Here is a 14,299-nt window from a genome sequence, read left to right on the forward strand (position 1 = left end):
GAACTAGGTTAGTGTCAGATGGGTCAGACACCGGGGTCAAGGCCGGGAAGCTGACCACCCACTCCCCTGCCCGTGAACACGCACAGTGGCCTGGCTTGGGGCTGCAGCCTGGGGTCCGGAGAGTCCTGCCCCACAGGGGTAAGAGGTAGACCCCAAGGCCTCTGGCCTCACCTCCTCCCTCAGTCAGCTCCCGCCCAGGAAAGCCTAAGCCTGTGCCCAGTACCAGCTGCCCAGCAGAGGAATCGCAATCACTGTGACCCCCGCAGCACATCTGGGCAGAATCCAGAAAAGCCTGGACTCAAACCCCTGTACCCCCACCCGTGTGCTCTGGGACCCTGGGCAAGTCACTTCTCTCTCATCTGTACCTGCACCTCTGGAGGATTCACCCACAATGCATTTCAAGCCGGGCAGGGCCTTGACAAATGCTGGCTAGTGGAGGGACCCTTGGCTGAGCGTGTGGATTTCTGGGATTTTCTGGAACCTACTCTCTTGGCCTGCGAAGTAGACCTTGACCTCTGGTCACTGTTGACTCCCCTGAGGCCAAATCCCAGGGAACAACTCCCCCCTGCCCCCAGGCCTCTTCTGCCCTGGCTCTCCCGTCCCCGCCTCCGCCTCAGTGTTCAGCCAGTTCTTCTGTCTCTGTGCCTCCTTCACGGTTTCACTGTCTTTGGTTTCCCTCCATCTTCGTCTGCCAGGAACTGTGTCCCAGAGGAACCAATACTCCAAGGCTTTTCTGTGTTCCCTCTTCCAGAGATGGGGAGAGGGAGGCAGGGAATGAGACAGAGAGAGAGAAGAGAGGAGGGGAAAAAAAAAATCAAAGCCCACATATTGGTTCCAGATGTGGCTCTCTCTCCCAGCCCTCTCCAGCAATTTAATTAAATTCCCCCAGACAGCCAGGAGGGTTTCTTAATGATCAAATTTCCCGGCTCCCCTCCTAGCATGGGCCCTCTCTTGTCTCCCTGACGGATGGCCGACGGGACTCTTCCTGCCGTCAGCTTTGCCAAGCAGGGCCCGTGGCGGTGGAGTCGGGCGGGGTGGGGGGCTTCCCCAGAGCACAAAGGGCCCTCCTCTGTGCCCCCTCTGCCTCCCTCCCAAGGGCTCTGAGCCCTCCTGAGCCTTCGCTTGGCAGAGCCTCGCATTCAGCTGAGCTGCAAGGGGTGGAGGGGTCTGAGTGGTCCTTGCCCTGAGCTCCGCCTCTGGGCCAGCCTGCCAGGAACTGAGGCCAAGCTGGTGACAGTATGGGTCAGATGGGGAGTCTGGGGGAATCAAGACTCTGGGCTCACAGGCCAGCGAGGCATGGGGCAGGCTCAGACCTCCTGGGCACCCTCTCCGACCCATTTTGGCAAGAAGATAGACCAAGGCTCATCGAGGGCAAGGCCTGGGCCAAGATTACACATACCTGCCTGCCAGGGATGGAGAGGCAGATGCAGACAGATGGACTAGCATTTAGGTGGAGAGGGTGTGCCCGGAGGAGGCCTGGGATGGTTCCCGCATGTGAAGTTCAGTGTCCTTCTCAGTAGGACCCCTGACTTCTGGAGCAGGAAGGAACCTAGGTGAGCCTTGAAACCACCATTTTCTTGTGCCCATGAGGCAGTTAAGTTGAGAACAAGCCAGAACGGAGCCCAGGCCCCAGACCCTCCTCCCATCTTGAGGTGGGGGTCCTGAGGGGCTCTGTGTGGACTGAACGTTTGTATTCCCCACTCTGCAAATTCATACATGGATGCCCTAACCTCCAGTGTGATGGCGTTAGGAGGTATGACCATTGGAAGGCGTTAGATGAGGTCATGAGGGTGGAACCCCCACAATAGGATTAGTGCCCTTATGGAAGGAAGGTGCGGTCATGTGGGCACACAGAGGATGGTGGCTGCCTACAAGCCAGAAGAAGAGGCCTCGAAATGAAACCTACCTTGCGAGCATCTTGATATTAAACTTCTCAGCCTCCAGAACTATGAGAAATAAATGCCTGTCGTTGGAGCCACCTAACCTATGGTACTTTGTACGGCAGCCTGAGCTAAGACAGGCTGTAAGTACCTTCTTTCTCTGTTCTCCTTCTATCCCTAAGGACTCACCTCTTCTGGAAGAGGCTGGGGGTCTGGTGAGGCCTCTGACGTGGGCACACAAGGATCACAAGGATGGCAGAGAAAGGGGAGAGGTCCCTCAACATCCCCTCTGCGGCTCTGGACTGCCCATCTCGGGGCTTCGTCAGGGGCTAGCCCAGCCCATAACTGGCTCTCACAGGCCCCACCTCAGGACCACCTGGCAGTGTCTGGATGCAGGATGGGGCAGGGACACACCAGGGAGGAGGCTGCCCTGGGAGCAGGGGCTCTAGCCAGCAGGGCCGGATTTCCTGGAGGGCGGCAGGTGGTGGGGAAAAAGCGGGGAAAAGACGGCGGCAGAGATGTCCCTGGTGGTTGGGGGGTCTTGAAAATTCTGGGTGCTTCCTAGGAGAGACACAGAACGAGGGAGGGGACAGGACAGTCTTTCCCTGGCCCAGCCCAGATCCTTCCGGCCACTCCTGCTCCCGGTCCCCTGGTCCCTCAGCTGCCCCCTGAGCCCCACAGAGGGCCAGGCCCTTCAGTGTGGGGACTGCAGCCAAGCAGGCTGGGCCGCTTCTGAGGGCTGCGGGGGGGTCAGGGTGGGGTCAGGTGTCGGTGAGGGGAAAGGAGACAGAGAAGAGTTTGGGGGGCGCACACAGGAGAAAGCCCAGGGTGGTGGCGGCGGCCCCACGGCCACACCAGAGGGGGTCCGCCCAGCCCACCCGTCTGCGCCTCACTGCCAGGACCACAGGCCTACAGCTGGCAGCCCCACCGAGGAGCGGAGGGAGACCAGTCCTTGTGGCAGCTGCTGCGTTCTCCAGGTGGTGGCTCAGACAGTAGAGAATCTGCCTGCATGCAGGCGATCCGGGTTCGATCCCTGGGTCCAGAAAATCCCCTGGAGAAGGAAAGGGCAACCCACTCCAGTATTCTTGTCTGGAGAATTCCATGAACAGAGGAGCCTGGCGGGCTACAGTCCATGGGGTGGCAGAGCTGGACACGACTGAGTGGCTAACTAATACCAAGTATCTTACTTTAAGCAAACTCTGCCAAATCAAAAGAGAGAGAGAGAGAAATAAAAGGGGAAAGGGGGGAGTTTTACCAATTCCCCCCTCCAGGGCCTTATAACAGACAGAACTGGCTGCCAACAGGGGCCACTGGGAGGGTGGGGTGCTGCGCTGGGGCCGTGACATTGGCCCTCCTACAGCCTCTGCCCTGCGTGTGTGTGTGAATGCGTGTGCATGATTGTGTCTCAGCAAGTGAGTGTTTGCATGTGAGAATGTCTTGTGAGTGTGAATGCAGCATCACAAGCACGTGTGGGTGTGTGAGGGCGCCTGTGTGTGAGCATGTGTGAGCGTGTAAAAGGGTGAGCAGGAGTGGGGGGGGGGAGCAGGAGGGAATGTGGGGGACCATGGCTGGGCAAGGGGTGGGTTTCCAGGGAGATGCCAAGGGCCAGGCTCGGGCTCGGGTCCTGGGGAGCCGCTTGCTGGCCGGCTGCCCTGGAGCTGGTCAGTCCTCTCTGCGGGCCTTGGTCTCGCGGACTATGACAGGAATACTGCTGCCGCTTCCTTCCTGGGGTGTTCTGACCAGTCGATGCGACATCCATGTGAAGTGAAGTGAAGTGAAAGTCGCTCAGTCACATCTGACTCTTTGCGACCCCATGGACTATACAGTCCATGGGATTCTCCAGGCCAGAACACTGGAGTGGGTAGTCGTTCCCTTCTCCAGGGGATCTTCCCAACCCAGGGACTGAACCCAGAACCCACACTGCGGATTCTTTACCAGCTGAGCCACCAGGGAAGCCCAAGAATGCTTCCCAAGAATACTGGAGTGGGTAGCCTTTCCCTTCTCCAGGGGATCGTCCCAAGCCAGGGATCGAACTCAGGTCTCCTGCATTGCAGAAGGGTTCTTTACCAGCTGAGCCACAAGGGAAGCCATGTGGAGCTTCTAATCTGATTCATGGGCCCAGGATGCCCCCCACCAGAGGCTGCTGAGGTCACCAATGTGTCATTCATGCAGTCAACCTGGGCCCTACGGCACCAGAGGATGGGGAGGGCAGTTGGTGGGGGGGGGCAGTCAGGGGAGGTGGGGGCATTCAGGAGGGCCTTGGGGGAGGTGACCTGTGTGCTGGGAAGGATGTCCCTAGGTGAAGTCGGGAGAAAAAGTGTTTTTAATTAATTTATTTATTTGGCTGCGCTGGGACCCAGTCACAGGACACGGGATCCCCGATCTTCAGTTCCAATATGTGAACCGTTAGCTCAAGTGGGGTCTAGTTCCCCGACTAAGAACCGGACCCAGGCCCCCTGCACAGAGTCCTAGTTCCTGGACCACCAGGGAAGTCCCAGGAGGAGAGAAGTTTTTGTGGACAGACCTTGCTCTGGTACTCAATGGTCTTCCCTTCAACCCCAGGAGTGAGAGTGTTCAGGGCTGGATCCTGCCTCTGGCTGGTTTAGCATTTTGAGTCTCAAGTAAGACACAGTCTTTGGTAAGAAGGTGGAAAATACACAGAAGCACAAAGATCAAAGTTTCCCTGATCCAAGCCCCTAGAAATAGTCACCACTAACATCTCAGCTGGAAGGAAATTTGTGACCAACCTAGACAGCATATTAAAAAGCAGAGACATTACTTTGTCAACAAGGGTCTATCTAGTCAAGGCTATGACTTTTCCAGTTATGTATGGATGTGAGAGTTGGACTGTGAAGAAAGCTGAGCACCGAAGAATTGATGCTTTTGAACTGTGGTGTTGGAAAAGACTCTTGAAAGTCCCTTGGACTGCAAGGAGATCCAACCAGTCCATCCTAAAGGAGATCAGTCCTGGGTGTTCTTTGGAAGGACTGATGCTGCAGCTGAAACTCCAAAACTTTGGCCACCTCATGCGAAGAGCTGACTCACTGGAAAAGACCCTGATGCTGGGAGGGATTGGGGGCAGGAGGAGAAGGGGATGACAGAGGGTGAGATGGCTGGATGGCATCGCCGACTCAATGGACATGAGTTTGAGTGAACGCTGGGAGTTGGTGATGGACAGGGAGGCCCGGTGTGCTGCAATTCATGGGGTCGCAAAGAGCCGGACACGACTGAGCGACTGAACTGAACTGAACTGACTGAGCATCTCAGTACGGGACCATCGGGAATTACTCCTGGGGACTACCCCGGTGGTTCAGTGGTTAAGATCCTGTGTTTCTAATGCAGGGGGAGTGGGTTTGATCCCTGGTTGGGGAACAAGGATCCCAGGTACCATGCAGCATGGCCAAAAACTTAAAAATAAATAAGAGAATTAGTCCTTCCCATGCACACATGCACACACACACACACTTCTCCCCAAGTGGGATCAGACAGCACCTACTGTTATGTAACTTACTTTGCTGAGCTTCCATAGAGCAGAGTCGAGCACATGGTAAGTTCCACATGTCAGCTGTCTTCACTGCTAGTGTTGAAAAGCTGGACAGGCTACACTTCTCTCCTTATTTTGGTCAACCCTTTAGCATCCTTCGTGACATGCCTGTGCGTGTCCTTTGACCATTCTTCTCTTGGTGTTTTCGTTTTCTTCTTGGTGATTTTCAACAGTTCTTTATATATGAAGGTTATCCCCCTCTGTGAGTTGGGTACTCTGAGTGACCCCCAAGCTCCCTGGGGAGGAGGGGGCAGGGACAGACCCTGCTAGGCTCTGAGCACTGGGTGCTTGGCCCCAGGCCCACCGCCTGCTAAGAAGCCTGGAGTTGGGTGGCAGGAAGTGGCTGGACTGGCAGGGTAGTGAGAAGCAGGGAGAAAAAGAGAAGGTTCAGAGCTGAAATGAGAGGCCTGGGTGAGAGCCTTAATGGGAGGCAGATGGAGGAAACAGAGTTGCCCTTCCTGATGGGAAGGAGGTCATGGGTCATGGGGCTTTCTAAAGATAGGAATCTGGGAGACGGGCAGGCGGCAGGGCCACTCCATGGTGTGGTGCCCAGGGGCTGGGACAGAGCAAGGGTTAGCCCCTCCCTTCTGCATGTCCAGACCCTCTCAGGCCCAGAAGCAGAGTAGCTGCAGGCACCTGAGCCCCGGAGGCCAGGTATACGGAAGAGACCCCCAAACTTCGGTTAACGACACAGCCCAGCTGAGCAACACTGGGCGAGCACTCAAACCTCTCTGAGCCTCAGTTTCCTTGTTGAAAGGGTGTAATACCAACACCTGCTTATTGCTGTTCGGTCTCTAAGTCATGTCTGACTCTTCACGACCCCATGGGCTGCAGCACGCCAGGCTTCCCTGTCCTTCACTATCTCCCAGCGTTTGCTCAGATTCATGTCCATTGAGTCAGTGATGCCATCCAACCATCTCATCCTCTGTCATTCCCTTCTTCTCCTGACTTCAATCTTTTATAGCATCAGGGTCTTTTCAAATGAGTCAGCTCTTCACATCAAGTGGCCAGAGTATTGGAGTTTCAGCTTCAACATCAGTCCTTCCAATGAATATTCAGGACTGATTTCCTTTAGGATGGACTGGTTGGATCTCCTTGCAGTCCAAAGGACTCTCAAGAGTCTTCTCCAACACCACAGTTCAAAAGCATCAATTCTTCTGCATTCAGCTTTCTTTATAGTCCAACTCTCACATCTATACATGACCACTGGAAAAGTCATAGCCTTGACTAGATGGACCTTTGTTGGCAGCGTAATGTCTCTGCTTTAATATGCTGTCTAGGTTGGTCATAACTTTTCTTCCAAGGAGTAAGCGTCTTTTAATTTAATGACTGCAGTTACCATCTGCAGTGATTCTGGAGCCCCCCAAAATAGTATGTCACTGTTTCCATTGTTTTCCCATCTATTTGCCATGAAGTGATTAGACCAGATGCCATGATCTTAGTTTTCTGAATGTTGAGCTTTAAGTCAACTTTTTCACTCTCCTCTTTCACTTTCATCAAGAGGCTCTTTAGTTCTTCTTCACTTTCTGCCATAAGGGTGGTGTTATCTGCATATCTGAGGTTATTGATATTTCTCCCGGCAATCTTGATTCCAGCTTGTGCTTCTTCCAGCCCAGCGTTTCTCGTGATGTACTCTGCATATAAGTTAAATAAGCAGGGTGACAATATACAGCCTTGATGTACTCCTTTCCCAATTTGGAACCAGTCTGTTGTTCCATGCCCAGGCAGAGATCAGGTGATACCAACGCAAGCCAAGCCATGCCCAGAGATGCTAAAAACCTTCTCTATTGTCTTCAGAGGGAGCGTGACCCTGCTAACACTTTGAGGTCAGAGTTCTGGCTCCCAGGATTGGGAGAGAACAGATTTCTGTTGTTTTAAGCCACCTGGTTCCTGGTGCTTTGTTCTCACAGCCTCAGGGAATGAACGAAGCCAGGGTAGAGGCTGGCCTCGGACCAGGCTGTGTCCACCCCTCCCAGTTCTGCCCTGGACCCCATAGAATGGTCTAGAAGATGGGCCTCCTGCAGTTACTGACCACGTGCTCCAGCGTTCTCCAGGCCCCTTAGGCCCCTCACCTGTGCCATGGAGCAAGTGACTCGGGATCAAACAGGGTTGTGAAACCCAGGGGTCACCTGGGGGCACCTGTGCCATTGAGGGCCAGGGGGTCAACTGAGGGGTGGGGTGTGAATTCTTTTCCAGACCCCCAGGGGAACTCCTGCGGAGACTGAGGTGCACCCGGGCAAGGGGCCCATCCAGAGGGGCCTTGTTGCCAGATAGGAATTTGGGCTCAGGTGTCCAGTCCTCTGATTTTACAAGACAAGCTGGAAATCTCCACTTCTTTGTGAGCAAAATAAATTTCCAGTTTCACTTAAGGAGAAGGTACTTCTCCCTGGAGTGAGAACCAAGGCAGATGTGTGCTGGGACTGAGGGACTGTGTGGTCTGGAGCCCCTTCCGGCAAGCCTTCTGTGTATGTGCGTGTGTGCGCGCGCGTGTCAGTCGCTCAGTCATGTCTGACTCTGCGACCCCATGGACTGTAGTTGGCCAGGCTCCTCCGTCCATGGAATTCTTCAGGCAAGAATACCGGAGTGGGTTGCCATTTCCTCCTCCAGGGAATCTTCCTGACCCAGGGATCGAACCCGGGTCTCCTGGACTACAGGCAGATTCCCTGCTGATCCCCACTCCCCACTTTTCTCACTCCTTTAGGCAGTGGAGGGGGGGCAAAATGAGGTCTTCTAAGACCTGATGGGGATTTTAAAGTCTTGTCCCTTGATCTGCATAACAACCTTGTAACGTTGTGGACGTCGGAATGCGAGGCGCAGGGCCAGACTCTACTCCCTAGAAAAGCGGCCCCAGCCTTGGGCTCCTTCCTGTTAGACTCGACTGACAGTAACAGAGGTCTTGACCCAAGATCTTGTTTGATTATCCCCATTATACAGATGAAAGTAAAGTTCATTGAGTCCATCAAGGCAGAAAGTGGAAGAAGCCCTAGTAAGCTTCAGGGCTAAGGAATCGTCCCCATTGCCAGTCAGCGTGGGGAGAAGGCGAAAGCCAGGCCCAGCCGTGGTCCGAGCCCAAGTCCGACCCAAGTCGGGGGCACCCGGGACTCAGCCTTCCTGAGAGCTGGCCAAGGATCCGGCCGGTGTGTGCTCGCTCAATGGGCGGAGCTCGGACGGCGCCCAGCGGCCGCGCGCGGGATAGCAAGGCGGAGCCGGGCCGGGCCGGGAACGGGGCTTGCGGGCCTAGGGCTGGGATCTGGCTTGGCTGCGGGTCCGTACCCTCCAGTCCCGCGGGGCGGCCCGGCCAAGACACCCTCAGCGTGCGCGCCCAATCGCACCGCGATCCTCCGAACCCGCAGAGGGCGCTATCGCCGTCCCCGCGCTCCCTTCCCCGGAGCCTGAGCAGGCCGGAAGCGCTCGGGTGACTTCCGGCGCGTAGTCCCGGGTTGGGCGGTGCACCGGGCCGGGCGCGGGGCTGGGAACTGGACCCAGCGAGTGGCCGAACCTGGTCAGGACCGCGGGCCGCGCGACGCACCCCAGTCGGCGTCTCGGCCTCGGTGGAAGCTGCGGCCGCCGCTATGCCGTTTCTGCATGGCTTCCGGAGGATTATCTTCGAGTACCAGCCGCTCGTGGATGCTATCCTGGGCTCCTTGGGCATCCAGGACCCCGAGCGGCAGGAGCCCCTGGACGGGTAACTCGCGCTCTTCCCCGCCTCAGACCGGCGCGGCACCCCTTTCCTTGTCCCCACAAACATGGCGGGCGGCGTCCTCATCTGTCAGATGAGACCGAGGGCGGGCGGGGATGGGTGGAGGCGGCCGCGGCCCGCTCAGGGAGGGCCGTGGGGCGGGGTGGCGGCAGGGCCTCCACCTCAGCGCCCCGCCCTGCGCCCCGCCTGTCCTGTGCTCTCTACCTGGAGTTGCAGAAGAGCAGGGTGGAGTCGGTAAACGCGGCGCGGGATGAGCTTTCTGTAGCCCCGAGTTTCCCGTTTGGTATAGACAGGCGCGGGTCTGTCCAACGCGAACCTGTGGGAAGGCTGTTCAGAAAGCGCATCGTTTAGAGACTACATCGGCGAGCTAAAACCCTCAGCCTTCGTGGTGATCGTGCCCCCAGAGAGGAGAGGCTGACAGTGGTTAAAGTGGTATATACTGCCTTACGTGGAGCGGAGAAAAGAGCCGAGGAGAGGGGGATGGGGGTGTGTTTCGGGCATCAGTTGGAATTGGCGAGGTGGGCAGGCGGGTTGGGGCTTTCTGGGTCCCTCTGCCTTCGGTGGACCGAACGTCTCTGAGTGTGATTGGGCTTCGGGAGATCTGCTGACCGCTGTGGCTGCGGGGTGGCCTGAGCTGGGGTGCAGCACCCTCAGCCCCGGGTCAGTCGGTGTCTGGTTCTTGCCCTTGGCCACAAGGGTTCCCTTCAGTGCCGACAGCGCAGGTGTATGAGGCTTTGTACCCAAGCCAGGGGCCAGGTGGTATGGGTGACTTGGAAGGAGGTTGATGACAGCCCCAATCCTTTCTCAGCAGACCTGAGGAGTCTGCTCCATTGAAGAGATCCAGCTTGGTCCTCTTTCTCCCACCAACCTTTTCGGAAGAGACTTTCTGCCCCATGGAGCCAGGGCCCTGCCTGGGGTGGGAGGTGGGGGGGACAACGTGGGGATGACTGCGGGAAACCAAAGGCCACTGGGTGCCCAGCCAGCAGGTCCCACCCTCAGCTGGTCCTCTCTCCTGCCCCAGGCCCAGTTATGCCGCCAGTGAGGAGAGCCGCATCCTTGTTCTCACCGAGCTGCTTGAGAGAAAAGCCCAGTCTCCATTTTACCAGGAAGGCGTGAGCAACGCCCTGCTGAAGATGGCAGAGCTGGGGCTGGCACGCGCGGCCGCCGTGCTCCTGCGGAATGGAGCCAACCTCAACTTCGAAGGTCCGCCGGAGCCCGGAGGGCTGGGGAGGATGCATGGCTTAAGTGTGGCCCTGCTGGGGGTGGGCGGTCCAGCCTTCAGACTCTGCTTTTGGAAGGTGCTGCCCTCATCTGTGCCATGGGTGATGACTAAGGAAGCCCACACTGGGTGGCCTCCCATCCCCCTGCAGGTTTCCCAGTGGCCCTTAACCACCTCTGATCAGGAGCAAGTTGGTCACTGCTTCTATCAGGTGATTGACTTAGCAAACTTTCCCCCAGCTCCCAGCTAAATCCTTGCTTCCATTAATGCGAAAATGGGGCTGCTGGCGCTGTGCCCAGAGCTAAGAGAAAGTAATTTTCTGCCACTGGTTCTGAGCCATGTTGCATGCTGGTTCCTGCCACGGGCAGAGGGGGAAACAGATGAGACACATTGGGCAGAAATCACAGCCAGCCAGTGTTGGCATCTCGCTGGTGTGCCCGGGAGTGTTGATGGAGCCATCTTCCTTCCCTCTTTGTTTCGCCCTGGGTGGGGGCTGGGGGGGCAGGCAAGGTCAGCCAGGAGACACTCCGGACTGACTTGTTCCCAGTGGGGGTTTTTGTGCTGATACAGGGCGTGCCGGCATGTCTCTCCTGCCCTTTGGAGGATAGGCTCAGAGGCTGCTGGGCTCCTGGGAGGTCAAGGAGCTGGGGGAGGCACCTGAGGCGTTCTGCAGTCAGTCACTTGGGAGACCCAGCTTTGAGCATTTGTGGGTATTCATCTGTACAGCCTTGTTTTAGGTCCTATTTTACAAAAGGGACTAAAACCCAGGTTAAGTACCTTGTCCGTTCATTGGAACGCCTCCCCAGGACACGAACCTAGGCCTGACTGAGTACCCTAGCGTCTGACGAGGACAGCTGTGTCCTGACCCCTCGCGGTGCTGGGAGCCCTTGGGTCAGAGTATTGGGGCCGGGCTACCAGGCTGGTCCTGGGATCCCGTGAGAATGTGCCGACAGGCAGGGCTGATGTGAGCTGTGTCTGCGCCTTCAGACCCGGTCACCTACTACACGGCGCTGCACATCGCCGTCCTACGGAACCAGCCGGACATGGTGGAGCTGCTGGTGCGCCACGGGGCTGACGTCAACCGCAGGGACCGGGTGAGGGCCAGCCCTGCTCTACAGGAGGGGTGTGGCTGGGGCCCCGAGCCGCTTACAGGCCCCGGGGCCAACCTGGCTGTGCTTTCTCGGCTCAGATCCACGAGAGCAGCCCCCTGGACCTGGCCAGCGAGGAGCCAGAGCGCCTGCCCTGCCTGCAACGCCTCCTGGACCTCGGAGCAGATGTCAATGCGGCCGACAAGCATGGTGGGTGCCCCCGGAGAAAAGCAGGCCAGGCTGGGCCAGACTGCCTCGTGAGGCAACCCCGGGCGTGCTGGGGTGATGGCTCGGCAGGCAGACTGGAGGCAACCTGTCTGATGACAGAGCACGGCTGGGTGCACACTGGTGCCTTCTGCTGACTCACAGAGGCGCGGGAGGCGGTGCATCTTGGCCCCACGAGGGCGTCTGCAGGAGCTGGACCTGTGTGCTCAGCTCCTGAGTGACAGGCCTTCCTTCCACCCAGGCTGGGTCTCAGGTAGCATCTCAGGGTCCAGAAAAATCCTACTTCTCCTGGCCCTTCTGGTCCCGTGTTTGTGTCAGTGGAGAGAAAACGGCCAGAAACCTGTCACCCTCAGCCGTAGCTGAGAGGTCAGTTTGGTTTTTTTTTTAATAATTTATTTTTGGCTGTGCTGGGTCTTCGTTGGTATGTGAATGTTGATCTAGTTGTGGCGAGTGGGGGCTCCTTTCTGGTTGTGGTGTGCAGTCTTTCCATTTCGGAGGCTTCTCTTGGGGAACACGGGTCCCAGGGCGTGTGGACTCAGTAGCTGCGGCTCCCGGGCCCTGCAGCACGGGCTTAGCTGCTCCGCTGATGTGGGATCTTCCAGACCAGGGATCAGACCTGTGTCTCCTGCACTGGCAGGTGGATTCTTTACCACTGAGCCACCAGGGAAGCCCGAGATCAGTTTTGGTTTTTTAATATATTTATTGGCTGCACTGGGTCTTAGTTGTAGCGTATGGGATCTAGACCTGGGATCAAACCCAGACCCCCAGCATTGGGTGCGCAGCGTCCTAGCCACTAGACCACAGGGAAATCCACAAGATGAGTTGTTTTTAACCTTCATTCTTTGGTCCTGAGGGTCTATATTTCCTCTCCCACCCCTGGGCTGGCCTGGCCTGACCTTGGCTTCCCCACCTCCCACTTCCTGCCTCACTGGCTCTCCCTCCCTAGGTAAGACAGCCCTGCTTCACGCTCTGGCCAGCAGTGATGGGGTGCAGATCCACAACACCGAGAACATCCGGCTCCTGCTGGAAGGAGGTGAGCCCCACCCTTCCACACGGACCCCCGGACCATGAGGCGTGGCTCTGCTGGGGCTGAAGGCCTCCTCCCACCTTTTCCCCCTCCTGGCTCTCCTAGGGGCGGACGTCAAGGCCACTACCAAAGACGGAGACACGGTGTTCACCTGCATCATCTTCCTGCTGGGCGAGACAGTGGGAGGCGACAAAGAGGAGGCCCAGCTGATCAACCGCTTCTGCTTCCAAGTCACGCAGCTGCTGCTGGCCCACGGTGCCGACCCCAGCGAGTGCCCGGCCCACGAGTCCCTCACGCACATCTGCCTCAAAAGCTTCAAGCTGCACTTCCCCCTGCTGCGCTTCCTGCTGGAGTCGGGAGCCGCCTACAACTGCTCCCTGCACGGCGCGTCCTGCTGGTCCGGCTTCCACATCATCTTCGAGAGGCTCTGCTCCCACCCAGGCTGTGCGGAGGACGAGAGCCACGCGGACCTGCTGCGCAAGGCGGAGACCGTGCTGGATCTCATGGTGACTAACTCCCAGAAGCTCCAGCTGCCTGAAAACTTTGACATCCACCCCGTGGGCAGCCTGGCGGACAAGATCCAGGCCCTGCACGTCTCCCTGAGGCAGCTGGAGAGCTACCCCCCGCCCCTCAAGCACCTATGCCGCGTGTGCATCCGCCTCTACCTTCAGCCGTGGCCCGTGGACGCCAAGGTCAAGGCCCTACCTCTGCCGGACAGGCTCAAGTGGTACCTCCTCAGCGAGCACAGCGGCGCCGTCGAGGACGACATCTGACCGTCCGGGCTGGGGGGCAGGGTCTGGGCAGCCCCATTGGCATGTGGGTGATTCAAGTACCTGGGTGGCCCGAGGGGACAGCCTTCGGTCCGCCTGTCAGAGGCGCAGGGTGGAGCCCAGCAGCAGCAAGCACGCCAGCGGAGGAAGGCCTCTCTGGAGGGAGACTGCCCCCGCTTCCCCTGGCGGTGACTCCGAGCCTCGGCCCACAGTGGAAGCGGGGACAGGGTTTGGGACAAGCACGGACCCTCCTGATGGGAGGGAGTGCCGGGCACTCCGAGAAGCAAGGGGCCTCCACGCCCGGGCCCTCTGCAGGAGCCGGCCCGGCCTGCGTGGAGACGCCAGGAGGGGCCTGTGGGGTGCAGCCCGGCCAAGACCATTGACTCTTCACCCAAGATTCTGTCAAAAAGAATAAGCGCTTCGGGGCAGGCAGGGAGAGCTGAGCTAACTCCGGCCAGCTTCTATGGCTCTGGGGCCAAGCCACCCGCCACCCTGCCCAGCAAGGGCCAGGGCCCTGCCCGGGTGGCAGCTGTTCGTGCCAAACCTGGGGTTTGGGGACCACGCCTTCTAACAAGCAATCATGCATGACTGTGCGCTGTCTTTCTGAAATGTCTCACATCGTGAGGGTTCATCTGATGGGAAACGCTACCAAGGGTGAAAGCCAACCTCCGCCCTGTGTTGAGCCCTCAGCAGGCCGCCTGTGGGTCACACAAGGTGGTCAGTGTGAATTGTGTAACTGCCTTGGAGATAAGCCGAGGCAACTAAAGGATATATTTATAAGATTAAAATGATTTCTCTTGGCCTTAAAGGTCCTTGTGTAACATTCACACACACCCACCACCTTCC

General features: G+C 57.8%; 1 protein-coding gene across 2 annotated transcripts; it reads left to right on the forward strand.

Annotated features, from left to right (window-relative positions):
- Positions 1-8,842: 8,842 nt before the first annotated feature.
- Positions 8,843-14,261, forward strand: ASB6 (ankyrin repeat and SOCS box containing 6). 2 transcript variants are annotated; one of them, XM_061154425.1, is made up of 7 exons: positions 8,971-9,109; positions 9,414-9,556; positions 10,146-10,327; positions 11,331-11,437; positions 11,533-11,641; positions 12,603-12,689; positions 12,789-14,261. In XM_061154425.1, exons 3-7 carry the CDS (start codon positions 10,258-10,260, stop codon positions 13,454-13,456), a joined length of 1,041 nt encoding a protein of 346 aa, XP_061010408.1. In that variant the 5' UTR covers positions 8,971-9,109; positions 9,414-9,556; positions 10,146-10,257; the 3' UTR covers positions 13,457-14,261. The 2 variants fall into 2 exon arrangements, with proteins under 2 accessions (XP_061010407.1, XP_061010408.1); XM_061154424.1 differs by lacking the exon at positions 9,414-9,556 and having other exon boundaries at positions 8,843-9,109.
- The last annotated feature ends 38 nt before the right edge of the window (positions 14,262-14,299 follow it).

Source organism: Dama dama, chromosome 11 (genome assembly GCF_033118175.1).
Source record: "Dama dama isolate Ldn47 chromosome 11, ASM3311817v1, whole genome shotgun sequence".
Classification (NCBI taxonomy): Eukaryota; Metazoa; Chordata; class Mammalia; order Artiodactyla; family Cervidae; genus Dama; species Dama dama.